Consider the following 18672-nt stretch of genomic DNA (forward strand, 5'->3'; position numbering starts at 1 on the left):
GACATATCAAAAACTGGATCTCAAATGAATCTTCACCTCGTTGCACTTGAAAAATTGCATCAAGTTTATCTCTTTCATTCTCTGTTTTCATTGACACATTTTTTATTAGAAAATAATAAAGCTCTTACACAAATTTTCCAAATTACTTTGGATATCGAAATGATAACTCGGATAATAATAATCTAAAAACATTATGTGAAGTAACGTAAATTATTTCAATTATTTCGTTCATACAAGCAAATTAACGTGATCTGAATAACGATCGTGTGTTGTTTATGTATACCTAGCATATAACGTTATTTAATACTGTGAATCTGAAAACATGGAAAATATTATTTCTGTATACTATTATGTTATTACTGAGATAGTTTATTTAATATGAAAAAGCTGCCTATTAATATGTTTCTAGATGATTAGATTAATTTAAAATATTTTTAAAATCTATCGTATTATGTGTTCCCTACATATAAATGCAAATAAAACAAAAATAGTTCTAACATATAAAAGTGGAAACCCTAAAAAGTTAGGACCGAAATTTTCTAAAGATAGACCCGAAAAAACATTATAATAATGAATCCTCTATTAGACCCAATCTCCATTGTTAGGTCCTGTAACGTTTTACAACGTGTTTTACACATTTCTGATATAAATTAATTTAATGTGTCAAAATTAAGCACAGAAAGATACGCTTCTAGTATCTTATATCTATCTGCGTTTAAGCATATACAAATCTTTCATCAAACTAATTCTCATAAGAACCCTCGTGGCTCCCCTAGTTCCCGACAGTCAGCCCCTTCTTCGTCGGCTATACAAGTTTGGATCCATTTGTAAGCGGGCGATAAAAGAGCAGACTACGCTCCACGTTCGTAGAGCAAACATTGACTATAGCCCGTTAAGCAACATAAACTGAGCTTTGGGGTTAAAGAAAATACGTTCACCGATGAGTTGCCTCTGTTAACGACTTGATAATTGTCTAAACGTTACCGTTACGCAACTTAAATTATCCATCTGAAATTTGCCTCTCTGAAATATTAAAGACGCGTCAACGCAGTTCTTTGGTCTGCTACAAACTGTAACGTTTGTTTGAATCGAATATCCTTATGCAATGATAAATAATCTCGTATTTAGTGCTTGGTTAATCATTTATGTAAGATTTACAACTGTCGATAACAGTAACGAGTATTGCATCGTAGACGAAGTACAGAATATGTAGAATATAGATCTGTCACCCATTTTTGTGACACACTTCGAGGACTGTAGCATAGATTTAGTCAATAATTATAGCATTACATGCAAGGCTAATGAGGTCCGAAGAAATTTTCTTTGTTGTGAAGGAATATACGTATAATGTATACATATTTAATTCTTTAGTATGGCAAGACTTCCATTGTAGCGAAAACGATATTCGTATCTTATGAGGAACGAAATTTTTAAGTATTTTTGGCAAGGGTTGAAAATAGTTATGATACCAATTTAGGTTATTAAAGCAGTTATGTCGAACCTATATTCTGAATAATTCCTGCAAGTTGGCAGAAAATACCAACGAAATTGTATATTTTTGTAGAATACGAATAAAACAATAAAGCGGAATAAGATAAAATTTGTTGTATAAGCAGAGTATTGAAAAACAATAACGTGTGGTCGACGTTAAATACAGAGCGTACTGCATATTTACAATTTTGAATCCTCGGAAATAAAAATTTTCATACTTGTCGATTCTAGGATCATTATGTTTTTGGTTCTGTATTTATTTGAAGAATGTAATAGAATTGATTCATGTATTGAATTTCTAGTAAAATCTTTTGTAAGTGTAAGTACGTGAATCTCTTGAATGGGCGCATTAATCTTGTGAGCAAGTCGCTTTGACGGTGTCGAATTAGGGCTATAATATCAATATGCTCGATGATTGTCAAATGAAATCCCAGTAGGTCAGTCGTGATATGCTTGGCGACGACAACTCTCAATTAACGTTGAAATTGTCAACGTTCTTGACAAGTGGATTGTCTACTACAAGGTTGCAGGATTATTGATCTATTTTGTGGTAAAATTGATCACACCCTTGAGATGTCCGGATACCGAGAAATCTCAAATTTCAACTAAATTACAGAAATATCTGATATTTCTGAAATATATTTTCTACTAACTTGACGCTGGTTAAATATTCCAGATTGAAAATAGTTATTCTTCTGCATGATCTATCATGAAAAGCTTTCTTTCATCTTCTACGAAACGAAAATATTTCAAATCTCTTATGACGGAGTAAATACATAGTGGTATATTGGAATTTCAGAAATGAGATCCTTTGAAGCTTTAAACTACCCAGAGGTTCAACAGGGTATGGCAAAAAAATGCATGGAAACGATTACTGAAATTATATTCCTCGATAACTTTCTGTTCGAGTAGATATTTTGAATGAAAATTATTCACGCTGTTTAAAAAAATGTACACGAATAATACTGTAATAAAATTCTTATTTATTTCCAAAATAACCAGTGCATGGTTAACGAAATTCTCTGTTATGACGTTTAAATATTTCAAAAGGATCTGTCAAAAGTTTCTCGTTAATAAAGATAAATATTCGTAACCAAGTAAAGACTAATTTAATTCTATACACTTCGAAACAAAAAGCTACGTCGGAAATAGAATTTTCTCTTGCATATATAGGGTGGTTGGTAACTGGTGGTACAAGCGGAAAGGGGGTGATTCTACGCGAAAAAAGAAATCGAAAATATAGAATAAAAATTTTTCGTTTGAGGCTTTGTTTTCGAGAAAATCGACTTTGAATTTTCGCTCGGTACGCGTGCGGTACGTTATAACGGATCTCACTGTAGATCGTTGTCTCGATGGAAAAATTTGAAAAAAAAAGAAAATTAAAAAAAAATTTGTATTCTATATTTTCGACTTCTTTTTTCGCGTAGAATCACCCCCTTTCCGCTTGTACCACCAGTTACCAACCACCCTGTATACTAACCCACTTTTTCTATAAAATAACTTTAAAAGGTTATGCACGGAAATATGGTAAAATAAAGTGCTGCCTACATCGAGGAAAGAAAATAAATAGTTTCTACTAATCGTATCATATCTTACACCATGGTATCTTGTCTCGATACTCTTAATAGGACATACTCCATCTCCAGCAATTTCTTAGCGAATACACCGTCACACCTCGCATTATATTACGAACACTCGCATAAAAACACATCCTTAATGAAATACAAAAATACTTAATATAAGAATGAATTATTATTATTGTAGTTTGACGAAACAGCCGTAATCGTATAGTAATATGTATTCTGAAATCTGGTTCGTCTACCAAAAGCCAAACAAATATTGATGAAATTATGAAATCCATGATTTTTCCATTTCAATTAAATTCAAGAGATTTATATCGTACCTTCAATACGAACAACTATTCTACATGCAGGAAAGAAGAAAAACAGCTACTGCTAATCGTATCTTATATCACGGTATCTCGTCTCAATAGAACACGGCCTATCTTTAGCCCAACTTCTTAACCAGCACACCGTCTAAAACTTCTCATCGCAGTAGGAACGCTATCAAATCTCCTAACCCCGATTATTACGATCATAGAGGAGACTAAGTAAACGGTGCCGCCCGTGCAAGACGATCCCGTTTCGAATTCACACTCGCTTCCACATTGGTAAGTGGCCTTGTAGACATTAGCTTTCGCGCTTCGGGATTTTGTCGGAGCAAGAAGGGCGTGGCTCCTAATTGAAAGGGGATTAATTAACGCGCGTAGACGGCAAGAAAACCTCTCGTTGTTCGAAAGTCACGAATGCTTCCCTCCGCCCCGCGGGATTTTCTCTCGAATTATGCACACGGGGTTTCTCATCCTGAGCTCGTATTTCCTTGAAAAACGCGTGGGAACACAGCTACCGTTGTGCCAGTGAAGGTGAACGAGAGAAAGAGAGAGGCGAACCGGTTGCATGGAAAAATAGGAGATGGATGGAATTTTGATAACGTCAGAAGAGAACATGTTTTACCGCAACAACCGCGATATTTCCTCTCGCAGTTACACCTAGCCAAGAGAAAGAATCGACCATGCTACTCTTAGGCTAGCACATTGCCTCAGAACGATTTAAAGAGGTATTCTACCGTGAACCTTTAAGGAAATTGATTTTTTGGGAGCGCGGAGGAGGAGGGCTTTTTTTAAAGGGCATGTGGTTTTAAGAGTACACGTATGAAATTCTATGTATGAGATAAAATCATTATTATATTGTCAAGTATATTGGAAAAGTTTTGAAATTTCTTCCCCTTTTTGCATTTTAAGGTTAATTTAGAATCTTATATTATTACGTTAAGGAACAGATATTTCTGACAATTTTCCATAGATAGAGTAAAAATAAAGATTTAATTCACTGGAATATACAAGAAAGGATTTAATTTAAACAATAAAGAAAAGAAATGTAGAAGAGAAGTAAAGAAATGTGATTTTCATTATAGAAGAATGAGTTAATGAAGATAAAAACTGTATTCACAATTAATTTTCTACCAGAAGCACAAAGAGTACGATTAAATCAGCGGTTGCATTTCAACTTGATTACACGTAGTAATGGCTAACACAAAAGATAATTAATTCCCTAACATACTACTGACATGTGTGCAGAACGTTACTAATGTAATTACACTTCCACTAGCATATTTAAAATTTTTCTGTAAATCAATATGTGTGTAATGTTGCTTGTTTTACGACGTGCAGCACGATAGTATCCAATATCACAAAAATACAAAAATGAAATAAATATTTTCGAAATCGTATAACAATACATTCATCGGAAATGGCTAGAAAATTGTACTAAATTAAAAACTATTAAAAGTTACAAAATATCTCTTTATTTTTACATTTCAGCGGCATTGAATAACATAGTATTAGCAATTACTACTTCGATGATATCATAGTTATTCATAGCTTTCATATTACAGTTATCGATTCAAAAATGATCCCGTCATTGCGCGAAAATGTAAAAAATTTTCAAAACCTATTCAGATCAACGTATTAATCATCAGAAAATACAAAGACATTGTTCTCCTCTATTTTTCACGCAAATCATCTATTCATGGCCAAAACGCTGAAAATTAATAGCACGGGTGCGCTATATACCATTGATATAATGTGTTCGTTATCTCTTCGCTGTAAACCCTTGCACAACATTGTGAATTCAAACAGAAAATGTTGAAACACACGAAGCGTGCGCGTCGAGAAGTTCTCAGCTTAGAATTTCCTCTGTCAGAGATCTGGAGCGGATCATTTCTCTTGCCGAAATTCAGCGGCTCAAATGGCTAAGAATCATAGTGATGCAAGTCAATTCGCCGCTATTCTTCAAAAAATAATGTTCTACGTTTATGGTTATAAAAAATTCACTATATTTTTCAGATCGTGAGAATGTATTTATACGTTTGACTTACAAGTCAAATTTTACGGGCTTATTTTACCAATAAACTTTCCGCAAGTAATTATCATTTTTTTCCACGTTTCAATTTATGGAGTTGACCAAACTGTCTAGTTTCAGAACAACTCAAATGTCGACGTGCACGGTTGTTTCTAACGACGAAACGCGTGTGCACCAGTAGAGTTCACGCGATACGTGTTTCGTCCGAAATTCGCTAAAGTATCCCAATAAAAAGTACTGTGAACCGCGTGGCAGGTTATATCGCGAAAATATCACGTCATACTTTTGCCGCAACTGCGACCCGTAGTTTCTGAACTATCCTGACATTCGGATGGTCTGACGGTAGTCGCGTTTGCTAGAACGGGTCACAAGCCTGGCCAATAAACCGCAGACTCCAAGTTTTCGTTTACGGGAGCATTTTTACAAGCGAGACAATCATTACGCATGTAGGCGGACTCATAATGCGGCGAAATGCTACGAGTATGCGGAAAGTGAGGTAATATCCAACCACGGTCGAACCTGGACGGTTGCTCCTGACACGGCTAAAATATATTCTCTTTCGCGGTTCCAAAAACTGTTCGCTATACAGGAAACTAGCGAATGGACATCGATAAAAAGAGTAAACACCACTGTCTGATGAATATACTAAACGAGTGAGGTTTGCGCCCCTCGTGTTTTAAACGAGATAGGGAACACTGATGTAGAGACACAAACGGTACAATAAAAACTATTTCGACATAGCTAGAGTTTTTCTAACAAAGAAGAGTGGCGATATTTTTTGAAATATCTACAATTTCTTAAGTTTCTCTACAAAGATTATCTTGTTGTAGGTGCTGTCTTCCGATAAAGGGAACGTGAAAGAGGGAATACTCTCTGAAACGATAAAAATTTCTTATACATGCATGGAAAGACTATTTCGTTATAAGTAGTGTTTTTTGATGGCAGAAAATACAGCGGAGAATATTTTCTGAAGTATGTATGTATTTGAAGTTTTTAAATTTCCAGGAAAATTATCTTTTTAGGTGCACGTTTGAAATCCTTATGGAAGAAATATAAGAACGTTACGAGAGAAAGTTTTTAATTAGTACTAAACTGAAAAGTGTTCGGGAAAGTTGGTTTTAGTATAAATAGTTGTTGAAGATTGTGAAACTAGTAAAATGTTATATATGTTGTGAAAGTAAAAATGAATAGGAGATGACGCGCGGTGAATGTAAAAGATTCATTATACTGTATACTCTTGTACGACTTTTAACAATTATCAATCGGACAATATCTTGAATGATCTTAAAACCACCGAATGAGATACTTGATAACAATATACTACATTATTTGATCTGAATGAATATCAAGCTATACAGTAGTTAAATGACAAATGGATTATACAATAATTATGAATAACATATGATATAATAAGCTATATAAACACGTTTCAAATGTAATTATGGCGTGATGGACATTGTACGAAAACATATTGTTTCTCATAATAAATGTTAATAGAATAGAGAGCACACTACACTAAATGCAACCAAAAACAGCTAATAATTTCGAAATATTATAATAGTGGAACGCAATGCTTTAAAGCAAATAGAATATTCCACGGATAAAACAAAGATCCGATTATATAGTTAATGAAGCCATTTAGAATTTAATTGTATCAAAATTATGGAACGCAAATTATTATTCTTTATACGAATATATGTATATTATATAATCGTCTGGATGTACTTGTGAAATACAAGATGTGTTTGTCAATTATTTTAATACTTTTCATTTGTGTTAGTTTTCAAATTCCTGTCACATAATCATCATTTCTTCCATAAATTAGGAATCAAAGTTACGTAACCAAAAATTTTGTCATTCCACAAAGTAGGAAACAAGCTTCTACTAATTTTTTAATGAAAGGGCATGAGTTCGGTAAGTTTTTATTAAATCATTACAATGTTAGGAAGTGAAGAAAGTCTTTAATAACATTTCTGTTCTAAACTCATTATTTTTAAACTACTGATGCTCCAAACGGTTGTTAAATTTGAAAAGATTAGATGTATGGTGGGTTCCAGATAAAATTGTTCATCTCTTCGAATGTCTATGCCCAATTACAGTGCGTTGGTAAAAGGTTTTGAAGAAAGCAGTGAACCGCAAATGCATTTCGTGATTTTGACTTCTGACGAGACTCAGCCTGGTCTTCAACATTTCCCGCCATAAAAGAAACGAGAAAACTTTCTTGCTTACCTAGTCCATCCAAATAAATGCGAATATTAATTTTTTAATGTTTCCTATTTCTACCACGAGTATATTTAGAAACACAACACACGTGAGAAGCTAAATACAGAAATCATTTGAAATCAATCGAGTACTACGTGACAAAAACGACCAATACCTTTAAATCTAAAATTTGTTTATCTTGTAGAGAATAATGCAACTCAATTCACAACATCGAATCGATGTTATAAACATAACTTATTGTCAAATGAAAAGTAACTGGTTCTATAAAAATCATTACCACCAATACCAATTGAGCATCGACAATTGATGAATTAATTAGATATAGTTCTTCTCCGATATAGTTACAAATACACTTACATTTATATAATATAACGAACATTTTGTTTAACAAAATCGAAAATTTATAAGGAGCTGAAATTAAAGATGCTAAAATATTCGTTTACTGTCCCGGTCGTCTTTGTTACGAGACCTTCAATTATCATTTCTATTTCCATCCAAAAGGAAACACCGACTATCTATCTCAATGACACGACGCACTTTCCGAATGAAGGATCAGAAGAAAGGGTGATCATAGACGATCCCATACAAAGCCCTCGATGCGATTTCCTGTTCGAGATTCTAATGATAATAATCTCTCACTGTTGGCTAGGAATGTCGTGTCGTATCAGCGTGCACGCTCATACACGTCAAATCGTTTATTATCGCATTCGCGCCAGTTGGACATTCGTGTATATTATTAAACCATCTTCACTCTCGATGTACGGCGCACCGTCTTTTTACGTTCACGGACGTTTCTAAAATTACGCGGCAATCTCCCCTTTACTTCGTTTTCCGAGTCTTCTCTTTACGGCCCTCTCGTATCCACTTGCTAGCATTCCGCCGCGTGTTCGCACGTGCGTTTTCATTTGAAACATCCGTGGAAACCCCGCTAAATACCTCTAGCACGCGGATTCTAAAAGCGTAGATCAAAAGCGACACAGTTACGCATATTATTTTGCGATAAATCCTTTCATGGATGTCAACGTGTAATTTTGACAACTGTGTTAAATGATAGCGGCAAAGTCAGTTTATTTGCATCTACGTGTGCTGGTGTATTTATCGAACGAGGTTATGTTCGACGATGCTGTGTGCCGAACGATATTGAAAGATTTATTTCGGACATCGTGCTGCTCACTCTGCAGATATAAATTTAAATTTACCAGCCTTTTTTATTCCTTGTCGGTATAATTTTAACGTAACACAGCGCGAATAACAGGATTTTTTATGGATTCATGGGAAATTTAGATATACAGAAATGTCTAAAATATCTAAAGTAAACAATTCGTTATATTTCGAGTGAGCGAAAAAAATCTCTACAATTCCATCTCTTTGGTTATATACAGAAAATATAAAATTACATAAATATCCGCAGCCTAGTGATTATTTTGTATCGTAAATGTATATTATACAAAGTCTTTATAAAAAGTGATGTTATAACGTTTATCTTTAATTTCGTAAAAAATGATTATTCGTAAATTGTTAGCTTTTTGCTACATACAATTTCTTTTTAACCCTTCATATGCAATTTCTTTATTATATACAAAAATAAATGAAATTTGTACGAGGCTGTGAAATGCTACAAAATTTCGATTATTCTCGTTTCCAATTAATTCAACTAATAAAGAAATTTTAAGGACACAAAATAAAATTCGATTTCATGTAACACATTTAAGGCTACAAAGGATATATGTAGATACAAGTACACATTTATCATATCACGTTGAATAAACATTTCTCTACTCACAAACATTTTGCAATCAATACAAACGGCAACGTAAAATGAAAATATTGAAACTTGCAATAAACGAAACTTGTAATTACGTATACAGTTGCTCATTCACTGTAAAGAGTATTCTTAAAATAAAACATTCCAAACGTATACACATCAACGTACATTTATATAAATACTAAACATACTTTTAATAAAACATACAAATATTTGATAGAACAATCAATTATTATTATTATAGTTTGATAGAACTGCTGGGATTATATATAGTACTTAATACAGGGAAATTGATTCATAAAAAGAAAAAATCGAAATAAATGTCGATTAAATTACAGAAAATTTATATGATATTTAAAGACAACGTTTTCTATTAAATTCGAGGAAGTTATTTTGTACTGTTTATACGGACAACTGAAACGGTCGATTCATTAGAAAATTATAGTTTTTTACCAGTTTGCGTTAATATTGTTCATAATACGTATCTACAGGTATTTTTATCGTAAAAATTTAATTTCAATTAACCTTCCTATAATTTGCGTTAAAATTGTTCATAATACGTATCTACAGGTATTTTTATCGTAAAAATTTAATTTCAATTAACCTTCCTATAATTTGCTGTAGGTACATACAAACGTATCTGAAGCAGCAAAATCTACGTTGCTTTATTCTTTATTAAGTGAAGTGCTATATTATACAAAAAATATACATCTAATTAATAAATTTTTTATTTCCATATAAAGATTTCATCACAACCACAAAATATGTTTATACGTTTAATAATATTTAACGTGTTCAAGTGTACATTAAGTTAATTACTCAAAACTTTGTATTTCTATATCCCTATATCTCTATATATACCCATAAAAATAAGATACGAAAGATAATTATGCTTAACTCCATTTAATAGAACGAAAAGAAACAACGCCAAATGTCGCCGATTTATAACACAATTTTCCTTTCAGAAAACTTCCCATTTGCTTCTGCGTTAACCAAACAATTACGTTCGGAAGTAGCGAGTACGTTCTTAATAGAACGTCGTAATTCACAGCAAGAATACCTCGCCCATCTAATTGCTTCGCCAACCATCCTGAATCACCTTACACTGGTATAAAGATTCGATCGTGCCCTAAATGTCTCATCCAGTAAAGATTCGACGGATCGAAGTCATTCTCCTGCCACTAACTTTCGATTAGGTTTCTGTTTCCCACCCTCGCTTTCTCATCGTTACGCGGCTATTCCCACTCCTATAGATCCTTATACAATATATCCAAAGATTATTATAGTACATTGCATACCTTACACATGTGAAGCCTACAGGTAAAGAATAGGGTAATTTCATATTCTCCGTAAGAAAACAGTTTTAAAATTCAGTACGATGTCAGATCAATGTCATGTTAACAAAATTGTCTTTTTATTTCGTTCTGCAGTTAAACGTGTGTTTTCTTTCATCGAATTAAAAATTTTAAGAATATTGCTCATCATAATATTCATATATTAAAGAGTAATTTACAACTTCTTCATTTCCACTTTTAATTATGTCACATAAAAATTCTTCTATTTAATTATAAAGTAGGGCGTTCTTCTTATTAGCATAGTGATAACATTAATGGATCTTAAAAAATTTTCTTGTAACAAAATAAAAGAATAATTATACAATTTTTCAAGTTTCATCACTTTTGTATCCAAGCTGCGATATTTCCCTTCTGTGATCTTCGTTTACGTTTTAGACAAAAGAACAAGGCGAAGATAGAGTGGGTGAAGGGTGAATGTAACTACGCACGATAGAATTTCTCGCGATATCGTGGTCTTTGCCGTGGTCGCTATGCAGGCCGTGGTGACGCGCAGTTGCGCCGCAATGGAAATTCAAGAAAGCTGGCAGGTTCATTCAAGGCACGGCTGTTTTTTCCTCTTTCTTTGCCCCGAAGAAGTCCGCGAACCGTAAGATGCATTCAGCGTATCCCGCGGGGACTTTCCCTAGCTAATGCGAGATGAAATTACAGCCCCCCGGGGTTCTGGTCGACAGTCACGCCGTCTACTCGAAAGACACTGGCCTAACCTCTCCTCTCTATCTTTGCCAGCTTCTCTTTCAACTCTTTCTCTACCTTCGCTTTCTTCGTCCTCCCGTGATCCTCCATCCTTTCGGATGCTCATACATACGAAGAGAGGCATTCGTTTCAACTCGTTTGGTCGCTGCTCCGAGCGAACGTTTACCCTTATAAAAAGCTTGCCCTTAATCTTCAACGGAAGCCAACCCTTGACTCTGAACAGAGTTTCAAAGAGGAGTTTTCTAGTTATTGGAGAATATTCTCCCGCTTTAACGAGATAACTTGTACTATTACGATCAAAGATTGACAGTACATGATACACCGTGATCTTTGGAACCACTTAATCGCTCTTGCTACTCTGACGAAAACAAAAAATTCGAATTCACGAGCATTCAAGAACGTTTCCTCAAAAATAGGTACACACCTATGTAATGAAATTTAAAAATTAACAAATAGTAAATTAACCAGTCTGACTCCTAACAAGACACATGATATCTTCTCATTCTTACGTCATACTGTTAAAGACTAATTGTGTCTCATAATATAAAACAAATTTGACTGTTCCACGCAAAGTTCAAGATTGAATTTAAAGATGTTGGATACCGTATAATCTATACTATGCAATGTCATATGCCTGATATATTTTATGATCAATCATATACAGCGCGTCCTTTGCTGCATCTCCAACGATATATCCTATGCATGGCGCGAAAATGTTTCATTCAAACATGTCGAATGAACGAATCAATTATCGACCTCGAGTTTCATCGAACTTGAACCAATGAAGAATCGATTAACAGAATAATTTGTACGTTATACGTGTCGCTGTTGGTGTTTTATATAGGAGAAACGTATTCGATATTCTTAACTATACAGCAGTATAGCAAAGTGTTTCCGATTTCTACGGCACGAAGCAATTCTCGAAGGTTTCCAACAAACGCAGCCGATTCTTTATGTGTGTAACCTTATTCTTATTCGTGGAAACGTAAAGCGGAGTTTAAAAAATATTAATAGCATTTTAAAAGTTTGTAACTGGAAAAACGAATGGATTGTTAATGACACGGAGAACGTGGACTTATTGCTCCTTTATGTAGCTTTATCCGTGAGAGTGAAAAAAGCCTGGCTATTATTCGACGTCATTTACATTAATTCAAGCTAAAACTCCTTTCTTCGACGCGGCATCGTGCAAAGAACAATCAAATGTAATTGACGGTACGTTAATGACAAAAGTACACTCATACAGGAACAGCTAACGATCTTCAGAAATTCGCTTAGCAACAAAAACAGAATGACAGCGATGAATAAATTATAAACATCAAAGAAATTATGTATACAGTTTTTGCACCAGCTGGCATTCAAACAAAGCTCGTCAAATGAGAATATGCAACGTGACGTGAACAGGCAGCGTAATTTACAAAGACATGGTTACCTCCAATTAAAATCCAGCTGTTTGTAATTAAAGATAAACGATATCGTAACAATAACGTTAACGTGTCCAGTTTGGTAAAAATGACAATGTTTGATGCTAGAAATGATGAAACTTCTTCAATCAATTGTACAATATTACACGTTACCAATGATAGAAATTCATTAGTATAGCAATGGAACGAACTGTATTTTAATTCTTTAACTGTAATTGTATATGAAACAATGAATAGAAAATGTAGAATAATATTTTCTCGTTTTCGGTCGATGTTGCAAATTTACTGAGCATAACCTATATACAGACATAATACGTAGAATACGATTACGTCAAAAATCAGGAAAGATAATTTCAATTAATTTGACATAGATCACAAATATCCAGTGGCAAACGTTTCTTTTATTATTTGTCTTTCATCGTATAATACGATGAATAGATACGATATTCCATGAATTGTTAATGTCGATTTAATTGGAGACGAAATTTCCAATAAGAAGATATTACTTTTTATTTTCAGCCACTCTTTCATGTGAATTAATTCAGGGATCATAATGACTCTTTGATAAAATAATAAAATTACCACCCCTGATCGAAGAATTAATAATTCTTCATTTCAAAGATGAGTTAATATAATGAATGAAATTTTACAATTCACAGAACTGTACCTAGGTATCAGTATTAATAGATCCCCTTACGTGATAATAATAAAATGGATAATAAAGTAACATTCGATAAGAAAATTTTAGAAGTTTTACAAATACAAAGTCAGCTGATTATCCCATCCTACATAAACATTACGAAGACTGTTTGTATAATAGAAATTTATAATCTACGACCTGTCGTTTGCCAATTCATTAATATTATCTATCGGTAAACAATTATATAAGAAAGCTAATTGTAGTAATTATAAGTAGCTAATTATAACAGCCTCGTGTCATCACTATGTAATTCCGACATCGATTTCGCTCTTACAGCCATCAGCTGTGAAGCAAGTTGCCAGAGAATACAATCGAGTATACACTTTTACTTGCGATCGCTAGACCAAACTCATTTATCACACCAGTAAATTTTCCGGCGACCACTTTGACGTTTCTCGTACTCGTGGATTAACTCGTGTCATTTTCTCAAGATCTGTAAGGCAGTCCTCGATTATTACTGAAACTGATAGCGGGTTCGCTTGGCTAATACGCGCGTCGAGGAGTTTCAAGCAGCGTCGGCAGTAAAGAGAGTTGCCCGCTTCAGTTAAGTCACTCTGTAAAGTTTCCGCGAGAGAGGTACAGCCGTGGCCCGTTAATGTGTCGTAAATCGTTGCTTTCGCTCCGTGCACAAGTCAACCACAGAGATTACACTCGACCAAGGCAGTCAAAAGTGATTCTCTCTCTCTCTCTTTCTCTCTTGGTTCAGCTTAGTCAAGTATCCGGTCTTAACAATGTACAAGGCTGAACGTGGATTCTCCTAGTCTCGAGTATCCGTACCGTGAAAAGGTAGCTTTAGCTCGTTTAACAGCGATGGGACGAGCGAGGCTTCCAGAAGGAGACGACTGCAACCGTTGCAAATTGTCGAAAAAGCAAGGCCCCGGAATCAAATGAGTTTACACAACGACGATGACGACAACGAAGTTTCGTGAGTGTAATCAAGCTAGGGATCGAGAAACACGGTGAAAAGGGAATTGCCACACTAAGGGATAACCTTCTTCTCTGCGATTTGAATTTCCGCCCAAAGGCAAACGAGCCAACACCCCAAATGAGCGCACGGCTCCTAGGGATCATTCGTCGTACGTCGATAGAGAAAACTCGATAAATGCCGACGCAATAGTTTCTTAATTACAAAGAGACTCGTTAAGGTTTGTCTATTAGATAGGATATTTCGCTTTCGGGACAGAATGAGCAAAGGAGAGAGGAAGATAGAGGCCAGTGCACCGAGATATCGAGCCACGACAAAGAGCACCGCTACGCGTAGAAATCGTTCCAAAGAGAAATGAAATCGATTTGCATTTCCAAAGAACTCTGATTGTATGGAGCACCGGAATTTCCTTTGCCAATTTCGAAATCATTACTCGGTCGTTGCAGGCTATTCGTACGAAATCATCGAACAATTTCACGTTACGGATATAATCGTAGTTCACATATGTATATATACAGTACGTATGTCGAATGGAATACCGTCTGAAATAAAAAAACGAAGAATAATTGCGAACGCGGTAGACTATACCAGCGTATTACCGCAACAAAGTTCGTGGACCAATGTGACTTGGTATCTCTTCCAGCCTCTTCTTCGTACGATTCGCACGGGAGAAAGGCCACTAGAGGGTTCTTCGACGCTCTTTGTCCTTCGATGCAAATGAACGTACATCTCCTTCGCAATTTCACCTCGATACCTATATCTTGACGATAGAAAGCACAAGATCCACGCGTTCTCCCTTGGAGAACAATTTCAGTGAATCAGCTGGGACAATAACGAAAAGGTACAAAGCCACGCTCCTTTCAACATTGTTCCTTGTAACTCCTTTGCACACTTGGTTTCAGAAGCAAAAAATATTTCTTTGCTTAACGGAGCTTCGCGAGCTCAGCGTATTTCCTTTTGTCTCCTCGCCTCGCGCTTCCGGCGTAACGATGAAAAAAGGATTCCCGCGACAGCACAAACAAAATAGTGTCAACAGTGGTCGTAAGACATATTTTCCCCGCCATTTTATTCTCTCGCTTTGCTCAGTTACGTTCCTTTTTTTGGAACCACCAGCTGACCAAGGGTACGGAAGAAACGACGACGCCCCCTGATTCGCGTTGGCGAGATGCCGGACAACGTGCTAAGAAAAAAAGTAACGGCACCGTGTCACACGACAATGTTTCATCCGGCACGAGAGGGAGAGAGCCGATGATCCTTGTCATTTTGTCACATTAGACGCGATTACTCGCGTCCCACGCGCCAACACACACTCAAACACGCATCGTGTTTCACATATGTATTTTCTACTTCCGTATATTTATCCAAATACGAATGAAACGCGATGGCGACTCGCGACAGCTTACCTGATATCACGAAGAAAGCGAGTACTGCTTTTAGCCACAGGTGGCGAGTCATCTCGAATCCGCGGATAACCTTTCTTTTTTTTGTCTCGATCACTGGTCTTTTTGTTCACACTAGCACACCACTCGCGTATTTATGTTTCCGTTACGTTGATTACGAAAGCATGGAAAGTGTGGAGAATCTTTGGCAACGCATCAATGTACGTTATAAACTGACAATTGATTTATAGTGATCTCATGAGATAGTCATGGTACACAAAGTGGGCGGTGAACGCCACCGTTTTTGCCCGAACGAAACCCGTCACTACACGTTGTCTCCGAAACGAAACGTCAAACTCACCGTGCGCAGCGTGCGGTACCGACTGATCGCGAAACTACGCTGCCGGAGGATCGCGGCGGTGGCGACAGCGGCGATTCGAATCGCCGTGAACCGCGAGACGGAGGGACGTTTAATTTTTCCTTCACGTGGCCGCGACACGCGAGATCCAAACCCTTTCTCGCAGCAGTGTAACGCGCGAACAGAAAATACGATCGATGCCGTATCGGTCGGCGAACGTTATCGATCACCGTTTGCGGAGCAACGCCACGAGCACCAGAAGAGATTTTAAGCACTGTTGACAGGGTAATTGCACGTATATCTGCACTGGATTGCGACAGACGAGACTGAGCGTCGCCGCGCGAAGCTGTTCCGCCGCGAGCCGCGCGTGCGCAGACCGCCCTTCAATCCCCACCACTGCGCTTCGCCCGAACCATCCGAAAGATCGCGCGTCTCTTTCGCTCTGTGTCGTTTCTCGCTCGTGCTCGTTCGACGAAGACCATCGCCACTCGCCCTCTCTGCACGCACACGATCAACGGGTCGCGCCGTGATCTTATTCCACACCTCCTTTCGGGGTGAGACGAAAACGCGAACACAGAGAGGGAGAAAGAGAATCCAAGCCCTCTGGATTCAATTTGCCGACCGAAACTTTTTGTTGAATAAGGTTTGTTACGTATCATCATTCAGTCGCATTAGGGCCATTGTCGAGCCACGGCTTCCTCCTCTTGCTCTCACTCAAGACCTTATACTATATTTTCTAGCGCCTGTAACGTCTCCGTCGACGGCCGGCCGAGACGACGTTGAATGCTATCCGGCAAACCGCAAACGTACTCTACCCACAAGCTACGATATCCCACTGACGCGCATTACACTCTTGTCCGTCTCGCATCGGTCGAGCTGTCCGCAGGCGCCAGGGTGTCGAACTGTGTAACAACATATGTATACTGATCCCTCGCTCGAAGGCACATCGACAACGCAATTCACGGAGTCTCGTTGGAAGTTCGAGAGGAGGATGTGAACGTCGACCTACGACAGTTAGGAAATCTAAGTGCTCGATGAGTAACGGATTCACGGCTCCCTGTATCCTGTCTGTTCAGCGATTACGTTTATGCACGATTTACGTGTCGCGAAATTTATGACCGAATAAACTAACCGTGCCGGATTTTCGTGGCTATCTAGCCACTCTACTTGAAAATCCTGCCGGACAGAATTCCAGATTTTTCCAGGGATATTGTTAGAAGCATATCTGACTCGCTTTGTAATGTAAATTCTATATTGCGAAATCACAAAGGAAGATATTTGAATTACATAGTTCAAATTGTAATTAGTTCGTATTAAAATGGAAATAACGCAGGACATATATTTTATTGAATATTATCATAGTGAAGAAAATATTCTATTAAATATCGTTAATTGAAAAGTAATATAAAGACGAGCTATCGAATTTGGATTATCATATAGGTTGGAATAGCATAAGTTGATATACGCACGTATGTATATAAACTATTTTCATATGATGGGTACGTCAAATGATAGGTATGACACGTACGTGTAATATAAGTGTAATATACGTATAAATACAAACCAGATATGTTGAATTATACAAAGAACATAATACTTCTGTAATAATAAACATATCTGTTTTTACGAATCATCTGCACTAAATGTTAGTGTATTTCGCATCCAGTATATCTCTGCTACTTATTCTAAGCTATATTTCAGAACGTTTGATAAATATTACCTATAAAATTCTCTAAACCAAGAAGATAAGAAGCTTCTAAACCAGCAAGATAGCCCACTTCTCACAATTATTACGCCGAAAGATCTAACAAACGATCTTACAAAGTAGGTGCGCATATCTTGTTCTCGAAATGCTCGAATTTTCAGAAAACAATTTACCGCTTAAATACGCACGCATTCATTAGGAATATCGCAAAAAGGCCAGCAAAGCGCAGCTTTTACGAGGGCACATCCGCGATTCCAATTTATCTTTTCCTGACCCGTTCTTTCGCTCAGCCTTTGTCGCCTTTCTTTCTTTCGCTCTCCGCCTTTTCCTTTTTCATGTCTCGTGAATCTTGACCCCGGAAGTGCCTAGAAGCGAAAAGGGGATCGGGGAGAAGTGCGCAAAAGGCAGCAAGACGCCGGTGAAATATTACGAAGACATCATTCGTTACCGCTGCGTCGTTTATCCGTATCGTCGTTCCACCTCGAACGTATAAAACTACCTTCCAACCTCATTCACAGCGGTTCACGTCTGAATCTCTGTCTACGCTACCGCTACGGTATTCGGAAGATCGCACTTTAATAGGACAACTCGGACCAAAAGGGCGAAAACTGTATTCCTTTTCTTGCGCAGAACACGGGAACACGGCATTAGTTTCAGGAAGCAAGCACGTCTGAATTATCGCACGTTACTTATTTCCTCTTTCCACGTGTCGTCCTTTGTACGAGAGCGGCGCACGG

General features: G+C 36.8%; 1 protein-coding gene across 2 annotated transcripts in view; it reads right to left on the reverse strand.

The window, feature by feature from the left end:
• Positions 1 to 16538, reverse strand: part of LOC138183285 (uncharacterized) — a 211712-nt gene extending 195174 nt beyond the window's left edge. For both annotated transcript variants that reach the window (XM_069119981.1, XM_069119980.1), the window contains exon 1: positions 15897 to 16538. In XM_069119981.1, the coding sequence (XP_068976082.1) occupies positions 15897 to 15948 (52 nt within the window). In that variant the 5' untranslated portion in view covers positions 15949 to 16538. The remainder of the gene's footprint in view (positions 1 to 15896) is intronic.
• Between the last annotated feature and the right edge of the window lie 2134 nt (positions 16539 to 18672).

This window comes from Bombus flavifrons, chromosome 9, assembly GCF_040668555.2.
Source record: "Bombus flavifrons isolate JBK064 chromosome 9, iyBomFlav1_principal, whole genome shotgun sequence".
Classification (NCBI taxonomy): domain Eukaryota; kingdom Metazoa; phylum Arthropoda; class Insecta; order Hymenoptera; family Apidae; genus Bombus; species Bombus flavifrons.